The sequence below is a fragment of the Acinonyx jubatus genome, chromosome A1, assembly GCF_027475565.1.
Source record: "Acinonyx jubatus isolate Ajub_Pintada_27869175 chromosome A1, VMU_Ajub_asm_v1.0, whole genome shotgun sequence".
Classification (NCBI taxonomy): domain Eukaryota; kingdom Metazoa; phylum Chordata; class Mammalia; order Carnivora; family Felidae; genus Acinonyx; species Acinonyx jubatus.
The window spans coordinates 114,521,737-114,542,372 of NC_069380.1; the positions used below are offsets into that span (position 1 = coordinate 114,521,737).

General features: G+C 46.1%; 1 protein-coding gene across 9 annotated transcripts in view; it reads left to right on the top strand.

Moving 5' to 3' along the window:
• PSD2 (pleckstrin and Sec7 domain containing 2) overlaps positions 1–20,636 on the top strand; it is a 74,288-nt gene that overhangs the window by 42,108 nt on the left and 11,544 nt on the right. For 7 of the 9 annotated variants that reach the window (XM_053221888.1, XM_027076556.2, XM_053221879.1 and 4 more), the window contains 5 exons: positions 1,066–1,527; positions 1,954–2,148; positions 5,584–5,664; positions 10,700–10,812; positions 11,539–11,599. In XM_053221888.1, coding sequence (XP_053077863.1) covers positions 1,066–1,527; positions 1,954–2,148; positions 5,584–5,664; positions 10,700–10,812; positions 11,539–11,599 — 912 coding nt within the window. The remainder of the gene's footprint in view (positions 1–1,065; positions 1,528–1,953; positions 2,149–5,583; positions 5,665–10,699; positions 10,813–11,538; positions 11,600–20,636) is intronic. The other 2 variants (XM_053221897.1, XM_027076557.2) reach the window with 1 other exon arrangement.

Sequence of the window (20,636 nt, forward strand, 5' to 3'; positions counted from 1 at the left end):
ATTCTGGGTGCTGGGGATACATCAGTGAATAGAACATACAAAAATTCCTGCTGTCATGGAGCGTATGATCTAGTGGGTAGATAGATAATGAATCATAAAAATAATAATTATATAGTATGTAGGAAGGGGGTAAGTGCTTTGGAAAACCATGAAGTAGGAAAAAGGGGTAGGGTGTTTGGGGGCAGGTCTCAGCTATAAATGGGGTGCTCAGGGCATATCTCATTGAGAAGGGGACAAGGAAGGAGGGCTTCAGCTTGAGGGAAGAGCACTGTGGGCAGAGAAACAGCCAGTGCAAAGACCTCTTCCAGGGATGGGACAGGGCCCTGCAATAGCTTAGGCAGTGTCTTAAGCCACAGGGCTGACTAACATTTGTTTGTTCACCCAGTGCACCATTCAGTAGGGTTAATAAGCACATACTATGTGCTGGGTGTTCCTTGGCCTTGTGGGGGGTGGGACTGGGGAACAGATGGTAAACAGGGGAACAAACAATACGACAGACATGCTGATGGGGGCTGGGAGGAAGTGAGGCTATAACCTGAGGATTGAGAATAAAGAGAGGGGCCAGAGTGGTGGGTGGTGTGGACCTGCCTTCCTCAGTCTCCCTGAGGAGGTGACATTAAGGCAAGGCCTGAGAGCTATAATGTAGTTGGCCAAGCTGAGAACTTTCAAGCAAAATTTTGACCCAGAGTTACTCTAGTTTGGTAGGGGGATGCCCATGCGTTCTGGAAAGCCTGGAGGCAGCAGGCCCTGTGCCACCGTGGAGGAAGAGGCCTCCCATTCATTCATTCATTCATTCATTCATTCATTCAGACAAGTGATGTCTACTCTAAGCCAGGTCCAGGCAGGCACTGGGTGGGACCACGCCTGTCCTTTTCACTGCCAAACCCTCGTACCCAATCCAGGACCTGACACCTAGTGCTCAGTAAGTATCGGCCAAAAGAATAAACAGGAAACAATCCATGTCTGCTCCTGTCCCCGGGGAGTTCCCAGACAGATTGGTGCAGTCCTAGCACCTGTAACGGGGGACACCACAGGAGGATGGTGACTGGTCATTGCATCCCACAGGTCGGGTGGCCCTGGAGAGCCAGATGTGCGGGATGGCTTCAGTGCCACATTCGAGAAGATCGTGGAGTCTGAGCTGCTGCGGGGCACCCAGTACAGCAGCCTCGACTCCCTGGACGTGCTGAGCCTCACGGATGAGAGTGACAGCTGTGTCAGCTTCGAGGCCCCCCTGACACCCCTCATCCAGCAGCGGGCCCGTGATAGCCCTGAGCCAGGGGCTGGCTTAGGCAATGGGGACATGGGGCCTGAGGGAGACATGGGAGCAGCTGGTGGTGACGGGGATCTGGGCAGCCCCCTGCGGCGCTCCATCTCCTGCAGCCGATCAGAGAACGTCCTGAGCCGCCTGTCTCTAACTGCTGTGCCCAATGGCTTCCATGAAGATGGACCCCCGGGTCCAGGTGGGGAGGAGGAGGAGGAGGAGGAGGAAGAGGAGGAGGACACAGACAAGTTGCTGAACTCAGCCAGGTGAGGCAGGACCTAGGCTGGGAACTGGGAGAACCATTGAGCAGATGGGGAAACTGAGATCCAGAGCAGGCAAAGCAAGTTAGGGCAACCCAGTGCACCCAGAGAGAACAAGGTCTCTCTGAGGTATCGTGTCCTTCCTCTGCACCCAGACTTCCCATCCTGGTCCTGAGGTTCCATGCTGCTCTTCTGGGCCTCTCTTGCCTTGGTGGGGCCAGGGAAGTATGCTGTGGGTCGTGTAGCTTCTAGTCATCTCACTGAGGGGCTCTTCTAAATGACTTGATTCTTCCTGATGCACTGGAGCTTCTTTCCCTGCTCTGGCTCCTGCGTGGGTTTTCCAAGGCCTGGGGAGACCTTCCAGCCTCCACCTGGGGCTTCTGACCCTGGGCCTCTGACCCCTTTTCTCCTGTCCCCACCTTCCCTGTGCAGTGACCCCAGCTTAAAGGATGGCTTTTCAGACTCGGACTCAGAGCTGAGCAGCTCGGAGGGGCTGGAGCCTGGCAGCACAGACCCACTGGCCAATGGGTGCCAGGGGGTCAGTGAAGCTGCTCGTCGGCTGGCCCGCCGCCTCTACCACCTTGAGGGCTTCCAGCGCTGTGACGTCGCCCGGCAGCTAGGCAAGAAGTGAGTCTGTCTCCTGTACCCCCCCTCCCCAGGCAAATCCAGTGTCCTCTCAGCCTGAAAGGGGTGTGGGTGACTTCAGTGAGGGGTGCCTGGTGTTGGGGGGCTCCCAGTAGTCCCCAGGAGCTCCTCCTCCTGCCACTGTCCTCATTCCTGGCCTTGCCCTAAATCTGTTTCCTTTTTGGGCTGCCTGGGTGAAGGCCCATGCTCTGGGGGGCGGGGGAATATAGTGGCAGGGCGGTCCCTCGGGGCTGGGGAGTGTGATGTGGCATGTGGTTTTGGGACCATGATGATGGTAGTGAGGACACAGCAGTGGGGCAGGGCAAGGGAGAGGAGAACCTGCATCTGCCTGGGACCCATGAGCTGGGAAGGGGTTCTTGGCCCTCATTAAACCCTACTCTCAGTCTTTTGGGATTGGCTAAGGGGGCTGAAGCTACCAAAGCACAAGCCCTGGCCTTGAGACTATGGAAAGGGGACTAGCCAGATGAGAGTCCTGAGGTGCGCAGTGCAGAGGGTGGGGGTGAGTAGGCGGGGACTGTGAGGGTAAGGGAATCACGTGGGGCATCCTGAGCATGTCTGACCATCAGCATGGCCACCTGCCTTTGCCCTTCCTCCAGAGGGCCTCCCACAACCACATTAAGGCACTGAGATGAGCGGAGGCAGTCATAGCCCCCAAGGCAGAGGGGACAGTCCAGCCCCTAGACCCCAAGTCAGAGCTTAGGTCACAGGGGGGTGTTGAGGATAGCTCCACTTGGGATCCTTCCCTCACTTCTCTCCCCCTCCTTCCTCCTCTACCCTTCTCAGCCTCCATGTTACTGGGCTTGCCTCCTAGCTCCGGCCCAGACATCACAGCAGGACTTCGAAGCCCTGCCTGTCCCCCTGGGCTGTAGTCCCCACCCCCAACCTAATAGCCTTCAGGAGGCTCCTCCAGGAGCCTTGGTTGTGGTTGATCTGCATCCTCCTGTCCTTCTGACCACTCTGCTCCAAGAATTTCCTTCAGCATTTAACTGCTTAACTACGCTTGTCTCTCCCATCTGTAAAACAGAAATTCTTCCTCAGTTACACTTCTTCTCCCAGCCTCTTTGCAGCCAGAATTCTGGGGTTTACTGCCCTGCGTGGCCTCAGCCCCCTCTTCCTCTCCATATTCAGCTCCTGGGGCAGGCTTCTTCCCCACCCAATGCCTGCAGCAGCCCATCTAGGCCAAGGCCATTAGTGGCCTTTGTCTTTGAATATAGTGGCTGCTACCAGGCCTCAACTTACCTGGCTCAACATCACAGACACACACCCCACTCCTTTTTCCTTAAATTTTTTATTATGTGAACTTCAACCATATACAAAACCAGAGAAAATAATACATTAAACCTCCTTTTAGGGGCACTTGGGTGGCTAAGTTGGTTAAGCTTTCAACTCTTGATTTTGGCTCAGGTCATGATCCAGCCCCACAATGGGTTCCGTATTGGCCTCTGGGCTCTGTGCTGACAGTGCAGAGCCTGCTTGGGATTCTCTTTCTCCCTCTCTCTCTCTGCCCCTCTCATGCTCTCTCTCTCAAAACAAACAAACAAACAAACAAGCAAAGAAACAAACATCAACCTTCCCTCCAATCTTCCACATACCCATTACACAGCTTCAAAGTTAATAATATCCACCTACCACCCCCACCCCCACCACCCCCCTTCCTTGCCATTTGTTAGACTATTTTAAGGCATATTTTAGGCACTCTATCATTTGATCCATAAAAACATTAGTATATGTCTGTTAATGATAAGGATTTTTATTTTATTTATTTTTTAAAATATTTATTTTGAGAGAAAGTACAAGTGTGGGAGGGGCAGAGATCCCATGATCCCATGCTCATGATTCCATGAGATCATGACCAGAGCCGAAATCAAGAATCAGACAGGGGCGCCTGGGTGGCTCAGTCGGTTAAGTGTCTGACTTTGGCTCAGGTCATGATCTCACGGTTTGTGAGTTTGAGCCCTGCATTGGGTTCTGTGCTGACAGCTCAGAGCCTGGAGTCTGTTTCAGATGCTTTGTCTTCCTCTCTCTCTCTCTCTGTCTCTGTCTCTCTCAAAAATAAATAAATATGAAAAAAAAAAAGGATCAGACAATTAACTGACTGAGCCACCCATGCAACCCTAACTGATAAGGATTTTTAAGTATAATCATAATTCCATTATAATTTTTAACAAAACTTACCCAAAATTCCATAGAATCTCTAATATTTAGTGTCAGTTTAATTTTCTGTCTCAGAAATGCTTCTCTATCAGGATGCAAACAAGGTCCACACGACATTACAGTTGGCCAATATGTCTCTTGAGTCTCCCTCTCTCTCTCTTTTTTCCTTCTCTTAAGTCTCTTAAACAATAGTTTGCCAGGCTGCCTCCTTTTTCTTAAGGCTGTGTATCTGTTGAAGAAACAATCATTTGTCCAGAAGAATTTTCCACGATTTGGATTTGGTGTCCCCGCGGAGTTACCTCACGCTTTCCCTATTGCCTCAGTCCCTAGTCTCCTGTAAATGGGAGGGAGAGCTTGGGGCTTGAGTAGGTTCAGGTGGAAATTCGTTCTCTTTCAGTCAAGAATTCATCACTTCAGTCTCCTTGAAACACTCGTGGCCTCCAGGATACTGTATCCCTTCTTCTCTGGCTGCTGTTTTCTCAGTCTCCTTTACTGGCTCCCTCTCTCTTCTCATTCGGCCTGCATCCTTAAGAGGGACTTCCTCTGATCTCCGTCCTGAGTCTGCACCTTCCTCTTGCATGGGCTCATCCTTTCTTCCAAGTCATTAACCAGCTCACAGCTCTCACAGGGGTACATCCAGCTCTACCTGTTGGACAGCTGTGGACACCTCCCCCCAGGGCCACCTCCAGTGTCATGCCCCACACGATTCCATCTCCCGTGGATTCTTCCTCTGAAATCTCCTTCCCAACCCCTCTGGGAGAGCCACTGCAGCCTCCGGGGGGGGGGGGGGTGTCTCCACTCAGCAGGTGGTGTTCCACATTCAGATCTGACCACTCACGCATCTCCTCCCTGCTTTATACCCTTCCACATCACTAACCCATCCTTCCCTTGCCCCTCAGGCCCTGCTCCCTCCCTCATCTCTTGCTGCTATGTTCCTGCTGTCTGGCTCCAGCCACATGGCCCTGCTGAGAGCTTCTTAGACATGTTGTGCAGTTTCCTCTACTGGGGACACTTTGTATCATCCCTCTCCCTACTCCCTTCCCCTGACTGGCTTACTTTCTGAGACAGCACCTCCTTTCTAAAACCTTCCTAATGCCCCTCCCAAGGATAAGCTGTCAGAGTCCAACTTGCCAGCAGCGGGAGGCAACCTAGGGAAGGGCAGGTCAGGTGGGTGGGTCACGGTACCCCAGGGCCCACTCCCCATGTACCTCCTATTGTTTGCTATGCCCTATTTCTAATGGATACCTCATGCTCTCCTGACAGTAACGAGTTCAGCAGGCTGGTGGCTGGGGAGTATCTCAGTTTCTTCGACTTCTCAGGCCTGACTCTGGACCGAGCGCTCAGGTCAGTGGGGTTGGGATGGGGCGGTGTCCACAGGTGGTACAGGCCACTGTCTGGATTCTCATGCCAGCTGTATCCTAAACTTGCTGTGCATCCTTGGGCAAGTCTCTTGACCCCTCTGGGAAGGCTGTGGAGAAGGGGCCATGAGCACGTCAGCAGTCCAACAACTCAGTGAGTGCCTGCTATGTGGTGGGCTGAGGATATGAAGATATGAAGGTGGGAATGTGGTCCGGACTTTTAAGAGAGGCAAGGGCAAAGGGCTTGCCTGTATTGAGTACTTCCTGTTTGCCAGAGGCAGTAGATCTTTATACTCCCTGCTGACTTCATTCATCCTCTCCACACCCCTGTAGGGTAGGGTTATCTTTGCCATTTACAAATGAAGAACCAGCTGATAGGTAAAGTGATTCCCTTCAGTCACTGAGGGGGGAGATGACAAAAATGGGATTTGATCTCAGGTCCTATTGGTGTTTGGACAGAGTATCTTTCAGGAGGGTCAGGTACAGGCCTCGGTGTGGGGAGGAGTGGATGGAGTTCCTCCCAGGGTCTAGCAGTCCTTGGTGGCAGGGCCCGCGAGGAGTCACCAGGCCACAGCCCTAGGGGCGGGGGACAGCAGTCTCTGAGCTAAGTGGGGGGTGGTCCCAAATGTTAGATCTCGCCATGTCCCACATGTCTCTTACACTTAAAAAAATGTATTTTCCATTCTTTTTTCTCTACTTCGCTTGGGATATTTTCTGTTGACCAGCTTTTAGTTCACTTATCCTTTTTTCTGTGTCTAATATTCTGTTAAACCCATTTACTGAGTGTTTACTTTTAACTATTATATTTTTCAGTTCTAGATTTTCATTTTGTTATTTTTTAATTTTTTAATTTTTAAAAAATATTTTTACTTAATCTCATACCCAACATGGGGCTCAAACTCACAATGCCGAGATCAGGAGTTGCATGTATATCTGACTGAGCCAGCCAGGTGCCCCCCAGTTTTTAAAAAATAGATTCTAATTCTCTGGGGGAATTTATTCTCATCTTTTCATGCATTTTCTCCACCGTTCCCTCTCTTTTTGAACATAAATATATATATTATATATAATAAATATATTTTTATATATAAAATATATATTATATATATACAAAATATTTTTAAAATGTTTGTTTTTGAGAGAGAAAGAGAGAGAGCATGCAAGCAGGGGGAGGAGCAGAGAGAGGGACAGAGGATGCAAAGTGGGCTCTATGCTGACAGCAGAAAGCCCAGTGCTGGGCTCAAACTCACGACTGCTAGATCATGACCTGAGCTGAAATCAAGAGTCGGATGCTTCACCAACTGAGTCACTCAGGTGCCCCTGAACATATATATATATGTGTATATATATATATATATATATATATATACACATATATATGTATATATGTGTATATATATATGTATATATGTATATATGTGTATATGTGTATGTATATATGTATATACATACACATATATATACATATATATGTATGTATATGTGTATACACGTGTGTATATACACATACACATATATATTTATTTATTTAAAATATTTTTAAAATTTATGCTTATTTTTGAGAGAGAGAGAGAGAGAGAGAGAGAGAGTGAGCAGGGGAGGGGCAAAGAGAGAGGGAGACACAGAATCTGAAGCCGGTTCCAGCTTCTGAGCTGTCAGCACAGAGTTCAACGTAGTGCTTGAACTCATAGACCACAATATCATGACCTGAGCTGAAGTTGGACTCTAAACTGACTGAGCCACCCAGGACCCCTATATATCATATATATATATATATCTCATATATATCATATATATATATCACATATATATGATATATATATCATATATATATCATATATATATGATATATAGCATATATATAGCATATACATATCATATATATATGATATATAAGATATATATATCTTAATGTTTATTATTTTGAGAGAGAGAGAGAAGAATGCTCACACGGTGGGGGAAGGGCACAGAGAGAGGGAAAGAGAATCCCAAGCAGGCCTTGCACTGCCACTGCAGAGCCTAATGTGGGGCTTGATCTCGCAACCTGTGAGATCATGACTTGAGTGGAAGTCAAGAGTTGGACACTTAACCAACTGAGCCACCTAGGCACCCCTCTTTTTGAACGTATTAATCATAGTTATTTCGAAGTCCTTGTCTGCTCATCACAATGTCTGTACTGTTGGAATCAGCTGTATCTGTTTCTATTGTCTCTTTTTCTTCTCTTGGTTTTCCATCCATATATCCTGTTTCTCTGCATGTTCAGTGATTTTTTTTATTAGATGCTGTGCATTTTGTATGGAATTATAGTGGCTCTAGGTTATTATATACTCCTCCCACAAAGGTTTACCTTTTCCTTTCCTGGGCAATTAGAGGGTGTGCAGTCTTAATCCAACCAGGGATGAGCTGAAGAGAGGCTGCACAAAAGTTTGGTAAACCTCAGCGTTCCCCCTTATCCACTGGAAGCCTAATGTGTTCACTGGGGTCTCTTCCTTTGGTGGGTCCTGAATCCTAATTGCATTTCCTCAGTGTGGCAAGAGTGTCATAAAAACCCCAATTCCTCTACTTCTTAGAGGCTTTCTGCTTAGCTTCTTAGCATCTTGCCCCTCACATCTTCAGAATTTGGCCAATGTCTCTAAGGGAACACTGGCCATGTGTTCACAGCCCCTCAGGTCTCCAGGTTTGTGTCTTAAGCTCCCTGAAGCCACCAAGTGTTCTGCGTCTTGCCTTTGCCAATAATCAACAATGCCCCCAAGGAAAAAGCAGCTGTAGACCAGCCCCTCACCTCAGCCCTTATGGCCTTCTGGTTTTTGTGGCATCAGTGGCTTCCTGATAGCTTTAGAGAGATTCATTCTGTCTCGCTTATCTCAGGTTCTCAGTGGAAGTGTCAGTCTGTTGCAGGGCGCTGTATCCTGAGCTGAGTGTGAAGTATGCATTGGGATGAGGAAGGTTGGTTGGAGAAGATGTTCACTAGGGTCAGCTCATGATCAGAGGCGTGGGTGCTTGGCTGGAGAACCTTGTATACCAGCCCAATAGATTTAGGATCGACTGCACAGGCACCGGGGAGCCACAGAACGTGCTGGGTATAAAACAGTGTTTTGGGAGGTAGTGCTGGTGGCCTTTGATCTGGAGGTGTGCAGGTTTCTGAAGAGGGTCTGGTGGGAAAGGACAGGCGTGAGATGGGCAGTGGGACTAGAGGAAAGGTTGGTGTGAGGGGTCATCCGGAGGATTGACTAGAGGGATTTGTGTTGCCAGACTTCAGTGGGGGAGGTTGGGCAGTGGTAAGGCTGACCCTGGGGGCCTCCTGAGGGTTTGGTGGTGGCCATGTTGGGTTGTGGCTTGGTGAGGACCCCTGGGGAAGGGGTATTTGGACTGATGAGTAGGAGCTGGATGGATGGCTTGTAGGTAGGACAAATCAAGGCTGAGATGGGAGATGGATTCTAAAAAGTCCTAGTGGAGTGTAGTTAGAGGGGGCGGGCAGAGCTGGGTGCCGGGTGGGGAAAGAGAACAGGGAATAGGAGACACCAGAGCCGGGAAGGAGAGTACTAGAGGGCAGACAGAGTGGATTGGTTTTTTTTTTTTTAATGTTTATTTATTTAATTTTGGGGGGGGAGGGGCAGAGAGAGAGGAAAGATAGAGAATCCCAAGCAGACTCCACACTGTTAGCACAGAGCCTGATGCTGGGGCTCGATCTTACAAACCTTGAGGTCATAACTGAGTCAAAATCTAGAATCAGCCTCTCAACTGACTGAGCCACTCAGGCGCCCCCAGAATGTTTTTGTCTGACAGTCGTTGACTGATTGGGATTGAAGTAGAACGTGGTCTGCAGTTTGAGATGCCTTGGGAGGCTTAGAGGCTAAGGGCTGGCCAAGGTGGACTCCCGGGTCTCAGGGTGCCTTAGGAGCAGCATGAGAGAGCATAAAGCAAAATAGGCTTTCAAGGAACCAAATGAACCATGGCAAAGTTAGGAACAAACTAGTCTCGTGAACCCTGGACAGATAGAGGCTCAAGTTTGCTCAGCTTGCAGTTTTCCTTCCCAAGAAGAGTTGTGCCTCAGCCCCATCTCCCAGCCCCTCTGGTTTTGCTATCAACTCTCATGGGCCCCTGAGAGCCAGTGACTTTTGAAGTAGGCAAGGAGAGGGGTTCAGAGCTGCCCAGTAGAGGAGCAAAAGTCCTTCCAGATAGCTTCAGCCCGCTCAGAGGCATGGGGCAGTGAACGTGCCTGTGCTGTCTAGGGTGTGAATGTGGTGTGGGAGGTTGGGGGGAGGGGACCTTGGAGGGATAGGAGAGACAGGTGGCATGATCATGAAGGCCAGAACATGAGAAGTTTGGCCGTTATCCTGACTGCTTTGGGGAGCCAATGACAGGTTTTAAGCAGGGACGAGTCTCGACTACATGTTTGTTTAGAAAGGCCATTCGGTATCTGCAAGGAAGATGTATCAAGGAGGTGCAGGGGTGTACCTGTCTGGAGGCTGCTGCGGGTGTCCTGGGCATATGATGAGGGCAGAGGAGGAGGAGGATTTGAGATCAGGGGTGAAGAACAAGGTGTTGGGACTTGGCGACAGCTCAGATTTGGGGTGGGGGAAGAGTGAGGGAGGCCAGGGTGGGGCCTGGGGCTCAGCTGGTGGCACATCTGGTGAGGAGCAGGAATGACTGAGGAGGAACAGTCTGAGGGGCAGCTGTGGCCAATCCAGGCCCCGCCAGAGAGGATGGAGAGAGTGGTGGGTATTTATCCTGAAGCAGAGCTGATGGTAGCCCTGAGGTGCTCATCTGCCTTTGTTCTTCATAATCTGTCCCCTGCTTCCTTCCTGGAGGGCACTGAGGACTGAAATTCTAAATGCCCTTAGCCTCCACACTCCAGAGGCTGTCCTGCGGGCCAAGATGTCCCCCTTGGCCCAGATGCTGGGGCCCTAGAGCCCTGGCCCACTCTGGCAGGTTTATGTGGTATGTGTGTGGGGGGATTCCTACCCTAGACTGGTTCAGGGACTCTAGGAGGCCTTCAGCATCCTTGAATTGCCTTCCAGAACCTTCCTGAAGGCTTTCCCACTGATGGGGGAGACGCAGGAGCGTGAGCGGGTCCTTACACACTTCTCCCGCCGGTACTGCCAGTGCAACCCGGATGACAGCACCTCGGAAGGTACGGCCATCTGTCCCACCTGCCGCCCCTGCTGGGCCCTGGCTTCCTCCTACCCTTGGTCCATGTGACACCTCTGTCCTGTTCAGTGAACATTGAATGATGGCACATAGAGTGGGGTCTGCTTGCTGGACGAGAGACCTTCCAAATGTCTTGCCCATTGTCATTCTCTGTGCCTGGAAGTCCTCGATCCTAGAGTCAGTCTTTTGGTTTTTCATTCTCCCTGCTCCCCCTGGCAGTGCTGATTCTTGGTGTGGTAGGAGTCCTGGTGTGGAGGTCTGGGTTGGGGCCCTCTTCGCCCTCTTAGCAGCAGCACTTTCCTGTGGATGGACTCGAGTCCCAGGAACTGGGGGACTAGGCCAGTTATTGGAGGAGACAAAGGCCAAGGCAGGGACATAGTCCACGACCCATAGCCACTCCTGGGTCTGAGTGTCAGGATAAGTTTGGTCACAGGAGGCAGGAGTCTGGCCTATAGCAGGCCCAGGGAGCTCAGGTCCCTTGTGAGGGAGGGGTTGGCCCTGACCTGGGGCAGGCAAGTGACTCTGGTGTTGCAGTGGGGGGGTAGAGCAGGAAGCGTCACATAGCTTCTGGGCCCTGAGGTGCATTTGGCTGGTGGCTGGCCTCTTCCTTTCTCCAAGGTCTTCAGGTTGGCTCTGTCAGGAGACAGGTGGGTGGCTGGGTTTGAAGAAATGGGTCCTCACACTGAGGGTGCCACCATCTCTGATTTAGATGGGATCCACACTCTCACCTGTGCTCTGATGCTGCTCAACACGGACCTGCACGGACATGTGAGTTGGGGAGGCAGGAAAGGGGCATGTGCTCGCACTGACCCACCCCTGCGCTGTCCTGGGGCTCACTCTTTCTCCCATCCCTCTTCCTGATCCCTGCTTGCTGGCCATGGTTCTTTAAGCAGACCTGGGAGTTGGACAACTTGGCTTCTAGGCTTGGCTCTGCCTTAGTTTATTCACCTGAGATCTGCCAGGATGCCTTGCCCCCAAGCAGAGAGTATAGCTGAGGCACAGGGAAATTGGGGTTTGCTAAATAAGACATGCCAGCCCCAGCTGTGTCGACTCCAGGCATTGCTAAAGAGCTAGTGCTCTTCCTGCCCCTGTCTGGCAAGTCCGGATGTGGCCCTGTTGAAGTGCCTCGCCCCAGGCAGCCCCCACCTGTCAAATGGTAGGTTGCCCTCAGGAGGCGGTCTCATCACCCCGACCCACCCCCAGGCAATTAGTGAAGTAAAAGGTGGGTGCCCCAGGCTGTGAGGCTGTGCCATCACAGGCCTGGGCTCTCTGTGTTGTTTGTGGCTCAATAACTCCTTCTTCTCTCCTTCCTCTGCTCCGGGGACCCCCCCTCTTTGGTCTCTCTTGCCCTCCTTCAGGTGGTAAGTGTAGCCGGTGGTGTGCATGCCCTGTGAGCCTAGACCTCGCATCTCCATGTTACCCCTTCTGTGTCCCTCATCACCTCATCTGCCCCGTCATTGCTCATCCAGGGGTGGTCAGAGCCCCTGTGTTGGGTTGGGGATATTTCGTTGACACATGGGGACCACAGGCCAAGTCTGGTTCTGGAGTTAATCGGGAAAGTTCAGGGCACATAGAGTGGAAGAAAGAGCTAGGACAGACCCAGCTTCAGATCCTGCTCTTGCCTCCAAGTGGAGGCTCTGTGACGCTGGACAAGACATTGAGCGTCAGATTCTGCATCTGTGAGGTGGGAATAGGTGGGAATAATGATTTCCTGACAAGTGGCCTGGGGAGGATGGAGAGAATTAATATGCACAACACCAAGCATCAAGGTTGGGTACCTAGTAAGGATTTAATTATGAATAACATCATTATGTAAGAATAACAATAGGACTCATTATTGATATTAATATTTAAATGAGGGAGAGCCCCAAGGCCTAGCTTGTAGATCCCTGGAGAGTTAAGAATGTGAAGACCATAGCCTAATGGCAACCTGAGAGGGCATGGGTACCCTGGGGCACCTGACTAGGAAGGGTGCCGGCATTGGTGACCTCGGCTTAAGGAGTAGTCATGTGACAGTTTCCTTTATGTCTGCCTGGGCTGGCAGCCTGTTTGTGGAACAGGAGAGTAGATGTGTGCCTTCCCTGGGAATGTCTCCAGAACTAATACCCATTAACCGGCTAATGTTCCCCCAAGACTGCTCGCTTTGTATGGAGAGCAGGTATTGCTACTGTACCTTAAAAGGAGCATTAAACACACCCCTCCTCTCCCGATTCCCACCCTTGGTTGGGCCTGAGGGCAATCTTAGGACCCAGTTACTGCTTTGCCAAGTCATGGATGCTCCGTGGTTAAGAACTGCAACAGCCGCTTAGGTCAAGGGTACCCCTGAGCTTGGTGGGCTGTAGCTGCCCACCCCCCACATCAATGCTGGCAGCTGAGGAGGAACATCAGCACCTTCCCAGAGCAGAAGTGGGTGGGGCAGGATTGCGGTTTCTGGAGCCAACAGACATTGAGGATCCCGTCTTTCTCTCTTGAGGCAGTATTGCAAAAGGATCAGGAGAAAGCGTTCTGGGTCAGAGTCCCCAGTATTTCCCCACAGGACAGCTGTGTGGCCTGGGGCAAGTTACCTCACTAAACCTCCCATTCACCTTCATAAAGTTCCTGTGAGGCTTAAGGAGACAGAACTTGTGAAGTACTCAGCTCCCCCTCGGGTTGCAGTTAGTGTGAGCTCTCTCCAAAGGCTCCCAATTGAAGCAGCTCCCCCTGCTTTGTGCTCCCCCGCCATCCCCCACTCCTCTGCTCTCTGGAGACTGAGTGCCGGCTGGATGTGGGGATCTCAGGAATGTGGGGCCTGCTAGAGCCCCAGACAACTTCTCTGGTCAGAGAAAGAGACAGTAAAGGAGCTGGCAGAGGGGTAGGTGCATGTTCTTCAGGTGGACAGTTTTAGTAGCTATTTCATGTAGGCTTGAAGAGAAAGTTCATTCTGCAGTTGTTGGTTGAAACGTTGTGTATGTAGATAAGGTCAAGTCTTTTCACTGTGTTGTGCAAATCTTACATATCCTTACTGATTTTTTTTTTATCGTGGTCAAATACACATAACATACCATCTTAATCATTTTAAAGTGCACAATTCAGTGGAATTAAGTATACTCCTATGGTGTGCTATCATCACCACTCCGTACTTCCAGAACTTTCTTGTCACCCCGAACTGGGGTTGTAATGTTGCAGGGTTTCCTGTACCCATTAGCAGCCACTCTCCATTCTCTCCTCCCCCCAGCCCCTGGCAACCACTAATTTGCTTTCTGCATCTATGGATTTGCTTATTCTGTATATTTAATGTGAATTCACTCATAAAATATATGGCCTTTGTGTTTGGCTTCTTTCACTTACCATATGTCTTCAAGGTTTGTCCATCTTACAGCATGTGTCAATATTTCATTCTTTTTTATGACCAGATAATATTCCATTGCACGGATGTCCCATGTTTTATGTATCTATTTATCTGTTGATGTATATTTGGGTTGTTTCCTCCTTCTGGGTAGTGATTATGATTTATGCTGCTGTGAACATTTGCGTCCAGTCTTTTTTTTGTTTGAACACCTGTTTTCAATTCCTAAGAGTAGACTAGGTATATCATATGCTAATTTGGTGCCTAACTTTTTGAGGAACTGTGGAAATGTTTTCCATAGTGGCTGAACTATTTTAAATTCCCACTGCCAGTACATGAGGGTTTTAGTTTTTCCACATCCTCTTTAATGCTTCTTTCTTTTTTGATAGCCATTCTGGGGGATATGAAGTGCTGTCTGATTGTGGTTTTGATCTACATTTTCCTGATGACTAATGATGTTGAGCATCTTTTCATGTTTTTTTGACCATTTGTATATCTTCTTTGGAGAAATGCCTATTTGAGTACTTTGCCCATATTTTGGATTAAAAAAATTTAACAATTGTAGTAAAAAAAATTTTTTTTAATTGGGGTAAAAGATGTATAACACTAAAGTTACCATCTTATATAATGTAGGTCAGTAGTGTTAAGTCTATTCACATTGTTGTGCAAGTAATCTCTGGAACTTTTTCATCTTCCCAAACTGAAATTCTACACATATTAAACAACTACTCCTCAACACCCCTCTCCACCTTGCTACTGACAACTACCTTTCTCCTTTATGTTTCTGTGAATTTGACTATTCCAGATTCCTCATACAAGTGGAATCATACAAAATTTATATTTTTGTGACTCATTTATGCCATGTAGTATAATGTCCTAATGGTTCATCCATGTTATAGCATGTGACAGAATTTTTAAGGCTAAGTAATATTCCATTGTATGTATGTATTCCATTTTGTTTATCCTTTCATCTGCTGATGGACACTTGGATTGCTTTCACCTTTTGGTTTTTGTGAATAATACTGCTATGGATATATGGATGTGCAAATATTTCTTTGAGACCCTGCTTTAAATTCTGTTAGGTATATGTTCACTTTCTGAACAGCCATACTGTTTTCCATAGTGACTGAACCATTTTACATTCCGACCAGCAGGGCACAAATTTTCTAATTTTACTACATCCTTGCTGACACTTATTTTCTGTGTTTTGATAGTAGCCATCCTTTTTTAAAATGTTTATTTATTTCTGAGAGAGAGAGAGAGAGAGAGAGAGAGAGCGAGCACGAGCAGAGAAGGGGCAGAGAGAGAGACACCCACACACAGAATCCAAAGCAGGTTCCAGGCTCTGAGCTGTCAGCACAGAGCCCAACACAGGGCTTGAACCCATGAAGTGTGAGATCATGACCTGAGCTGAAGTCGGATGCTTAACTGACTGAGCCATCCAGGCGCCCCAATAATAGCCATCCTAATGACTGTGGAGTTATATCATCTCATTGTGGTTTTGGTTTGCATTTCCCTAATGATTTGTGATGTTGAGCGTCTTTTCATATGCTTATTGATCATTTATACATTTTCTTAGGAGAATCGTTCCTTAAAACCCTTTGCTCATTTTTAATTGCATAGTTTGTGCTTTTGTTGTTGAGTTTATATATTTTGGATACTGTACCCTTATCAGATATATGGTTAGGAAAAATTTTTCCCATTCTGTAAGTTGTCTTTTCACTCTCTTGATATATCTTTTGGTGCACAAAAGTTTTTAAGTTTGAAGAAGTCCTATTTATTTATTTATTTATTTATTTATTTATTTATTTATTTTTGCTTGCTTGCTTGCTTGCTTGTGTTTTGGTGTCATCTAAGAAACCATTACCAAATCCAAGATTACAAAGATTTATCTCTATGTTTCCTTTTGAGAGTTTTATGGTGTTGGGTCTTATGTTTAGATCTTTGATCCATTCTGAGTTAATTTTTATATATGGAGTGAAGTAAGGGTTCAGTTTCATTCTTTTGCTGTGGGTATCCAGTTGTCCCAGCACCGTTTGTTAAAGAGACTATTCTTTCCTCATTAGATGGTCTTGGCTATGTTAATTGACCATAATATTACAATATGTAAGTGTATCAAAGTAACACACTGTATACCATAAATGGATGCAATGTTATATGTCAGATTTACTCAATAAAAAACATTCAGATGTCCACAGAGGTATGGGTGTGTTTATGGGCTCTTAAGTTAGTGCCATTGATCTATATGTCTATTCTTAGGTCAGTGCTCCACTATCTTGATTACCTTTGTCTGTAGTAAAAGTTTTCTTTTTTGACTTTTTTTTTATTTTGAGAGAGAGCGAGCTAGAGAGAGGGAGCAAGCACAAGTGAGGGAGCAGCAGAGAGGGAGACAGACAAGGAATCCCAATCCCAATCTGTGCTGACAGTGTGAAGTTTGAACCCAAGAACCATGAGATCATGACCTGAGCTGAAATCAAGAGTCAGATGCTTAATGGATTGAGTCAGCCTGTAGTAAGTTTTGATATCAGGAAGTGTGAGTCTTCCAACTTTGTTCTTTTGCAAGTTTGGGCTATTGGGAGCCCTTACAGTTCCATATGAATTTGAATATAAAGTTTTACATTTCTGCAAAAAAGGCCATTGGGATTTTGATAGGGGTTGCATTGAATCTATAGATCAATTTGGGAGTATTACCATTGTAGCTATATTAAGTCTTCCAATCCCTGAACACTAGATGTCATTTTTTTATTTAGGTCTTCAATTTCTTTTGTCAATCTTTTGTAGTTTTCAGTATACAAATCTTTTACCTCCTTGGTTACATTTATTGCTAAGTATTCTTTTTAATATTATTGTAAATGAAATTGTTTTCTTAATTTCATTTTATGATCATTCTTTACCAACATAGAAATATAATTGATTTTTGTGTGCTCTTATGTTCTGCAACTTTCCAGAATGTGTTTATTTTTTGGTATATTCTTTAGGATTTTCTGTATACAAGATCATGTCATTTGTGAATAGATAGAGTTTTCCTTCTTCCTTTCTAATTTGGATGCCTTTTACTTCTTTTGCTTGCCTAATTGCTCTGGCTGGAACTTCCAGGACAATGTTGAATAGAAATGGGGAAAGTGGGCATCCTTGCCTTTTCCTGATCTTAGGGGAAAAGCTTTCAGTCTTGTACCATTGAGTATGATGTTAGCTGTGAGTTTTTCATAAATGCTTTTTAGTATTCTGAGGAAGTTCTATTCCTAGTTTGTTGGTTTTTTTTTTTTTAAGTGAAAGAAGGGTTGAATTTTGTGAAATGCTTTTTCTGCATCAGTTGAGAGGATCATGTGGTTCCCCCCTGCCTTCATTCTATTAATGTGGTGTATTACGTTGCTAGATTTCTGTGTGTTGAACCACCTTGCATTACTGGGATACATTCCATTTGGTCATGCTATATAATCCTTTCAAAATGCTGCTGGATTCTGTTTGCTAGTATTTTGTTGAGGGTTTTGCATTTATATTCCTAAGGGATATTGTTACGTAGTTTTCTTGTGATGTCTTTTTCTGGTTTTGGTGTAAGGTAATGTTGGCCTTATAGAATGAGTTAGGGAGTTTTCCCGCTTCAGTTTTTTGGAAGAGTTTGAGAAGTATTGGTGTTAATTTTTCTCTAAATGTTTGGTAAAGTTTACGGAAGCCATCTGGTTCTGGACTTTTCTTTTGTGAGGTTTTTAATCATTGATTCAGTCTTTTTATTTCTTATAGATCTATTCAAATTTCCTATTTCTGCTTGAGCATTTTTGATAGTTTGTGTGTTTCTAGGAGATTGTCCATTTTATCTCATTGTTGTTAATGAATTGTTTAGTATTCTTGTTCTTCCTGTTACTGAGAGAACAGTGTTAAAATTCCCAACCAAGATTGTGAATGTGTCATTCTCTTTTTTTGGTTTTCTAAATTTTTGTCTTTTATTTTTTGAGACTATATTATTAGGTGCATACACATTTAGAATGCTTATATCATCTGACAGATTGGCCCTTTTATCACTATGAAAATGTCTCTTTTTATCTCTAGTAAGTTTTCTTGTCTTCAAGTCTATTTTGTCAGGTACTAGTGTGGTTATACTGGAGTTCTTTTGTTAGTGTTTGCATGTACAGTATATGTTTTTCCATCCTTTGTTTCTAAGATTTCTGTCCCTTTATTTAAGAGGTCTTCTTGTATGATATACTTAAAAACAAGTCTGATAGTCTTTGCCTGTTAATTTGACCATTTAATGAATTACTAATATAATTAAATTTAAACATACCAGGATATGATTTGTTTTCTCTGACTTACCTTTTCTATGTTCCTTTCCCCTCCTTTTTTTTTTTTTTTTTTTTTTGCCTACTTTTGGATTATTAAAGTATTTTTTAGAATTTCCTTTTATCCCAGGGGCGCTTGGGTGGCTCAGTCAGTTAAGCGTCTGACTCTTGATTTCTGCTCAGGTCATGATCTCACAGTTCATGAGATCTAGCCCCGGGTCAGGCTCTGCACTGACTGTGAGGAACCTGCTTGGGATTATTTCTCTCCCTTTCTTTCTGTCCTTCCCCTGCTCACACTCATGCTCTCTCTCTCTCTTTCTCAAATGTTAAACTTAAAAAAAAAAAAAAGAATTCCCTTTTATCCCATTAACCTGTTAAGTTGTTCATTCTTTCAGAATTCTTTTGTTGGTTTGCAATGTGCATCCTAACTTATTAATGTACTTTTGCCACTTCCTGAGGGATGAAATAACCTTAAAACGCTTTAACTTCATTTCTCCATTTATTGCCCTCTCAACTTATGTATCACCATTATCATCTTTTAAACTATTATATTTCTCTCTATACTTTGTTCCCCAGAAAACTTTCTTATTGTTGTTTTATACAATCAGTATTCATTTAGATGTAGCCACCTTTTTGCTGCTCTTCATTCCTTTCTACTTTTTCATGCTTCCATCTGGGATAATTTTCCTCTTGTCGGAAGAAGTCCCTTTAGTGTTTCCTTTCTTTTTTTTTAATGTTTATTTATTTTTGAGGCAGAGAGAGACAGAGTATGAGCAGAGGAGGAGCAGAGAGAGAGGGAGACACAGAATCTGCAGCAGGCTCCAGGCTCTGAGCTGTCAGCACAGAGCCCGATGCGGGGCTTGAACTCACAAGCTGTGAGATCATGACCTGAGCTGAAGTCGGCTGCTCAACCGACTGAGCCACCCAGGCGCTCCTAGTGTTTCCTTTCTTAATTTCATCTTTTTTTGTTGTTGAAATATGACTGGGGTATTGCCCAGGGCCCCTTGTCCTTGCTGGGCCCTGCACTCCAGTTTTTGTTCTCCACTCCTCCTGACCTCTCAGTTGTTCGGCCTCTTGGCCACTGCTTGTGAGTTGGCAAATGCTTCAAGGAGGAAATCTTCTCCTTATTGCGCTCACGTCTCCATGCTTCCTTTCTTTGTAGGATCTTTACCCTTGAAGTCCTCACTGCTCTGTATTTCTCCAATGCCTTCCCGCAGATGTTTTATTAATATCTTGACCAGCAATTGTTTCTGTTAGGAAGATTCATTTGCAACAAGATAGCCTGTCATTTCTAGGATTAAAAATCTTGCCTGGTTATTTTTTGATTTTGAACTCCTGACTGGTGGCTGGGGGATGTTCAGTGTGTGGAACTCAGACATTATTGCCTCATATTCCTGTTATGAATGTGGACATAAATGGCTATTATGCAGGTACATATATGTCCATGTAAAATGTACACATAAACATAAGAAACATACCCTATTGAGGCACATACAAGATCTTGTCTCCTTAACCCTTTGGAAAGGTATAGAAAATTCTTGCTTGTCAGCTACTTACAAAGCCTTATGTTCCCTTATATTCTTGTTTTCTGAATTATTTTCTGTGGTATGTGAGCGTCCCACATGATATTAATAGATTCTCTTTGTTAAGATGGGGCTAAGGTCAATGGATACGGGAAGCTGTACATGGAATCCTCTCTTTGGAGACTCCCAACACACAAAAGCACATTAAGCACTCTGAATCATGCACATAAACTTATTTGATTATGAAGTCTTTTTTGGGGGAATCCCTATTCCCATCTGTAGGTAAGTCTTGGGAAATATTGTCTTAAAGTAAACCTAAATCCACAAAATCCTACACCAATAGGTATCTGATGTTCAAGGGTCTTCATCTTTACAAAGATGAAGTGCCACCCAGTGTGTCTTCAAACATGGATATTGCAAGAAGAGTCTGAAAGTATGTACATCAGGTGTTGGGTTTGGAGGACTGGAGCCCCTCTGCTATTCAGTGGTTTAAAAAAGGCAGAACTTGGGGGTATAGTCATTCTCAGCTCTTTGTCTGTTTGTGCCTCCTGGAGTGAGACCATCTGCTTGGGTTCCCTTGGCCCCAGCCCAGCTCAGCATGGGGTACCCATGTGTGTTGATGGAAATTGATTTTTGATTCTCTTAAGACCAACCTCTCCCTCACTTCACCTACCTCTTGGAGGTC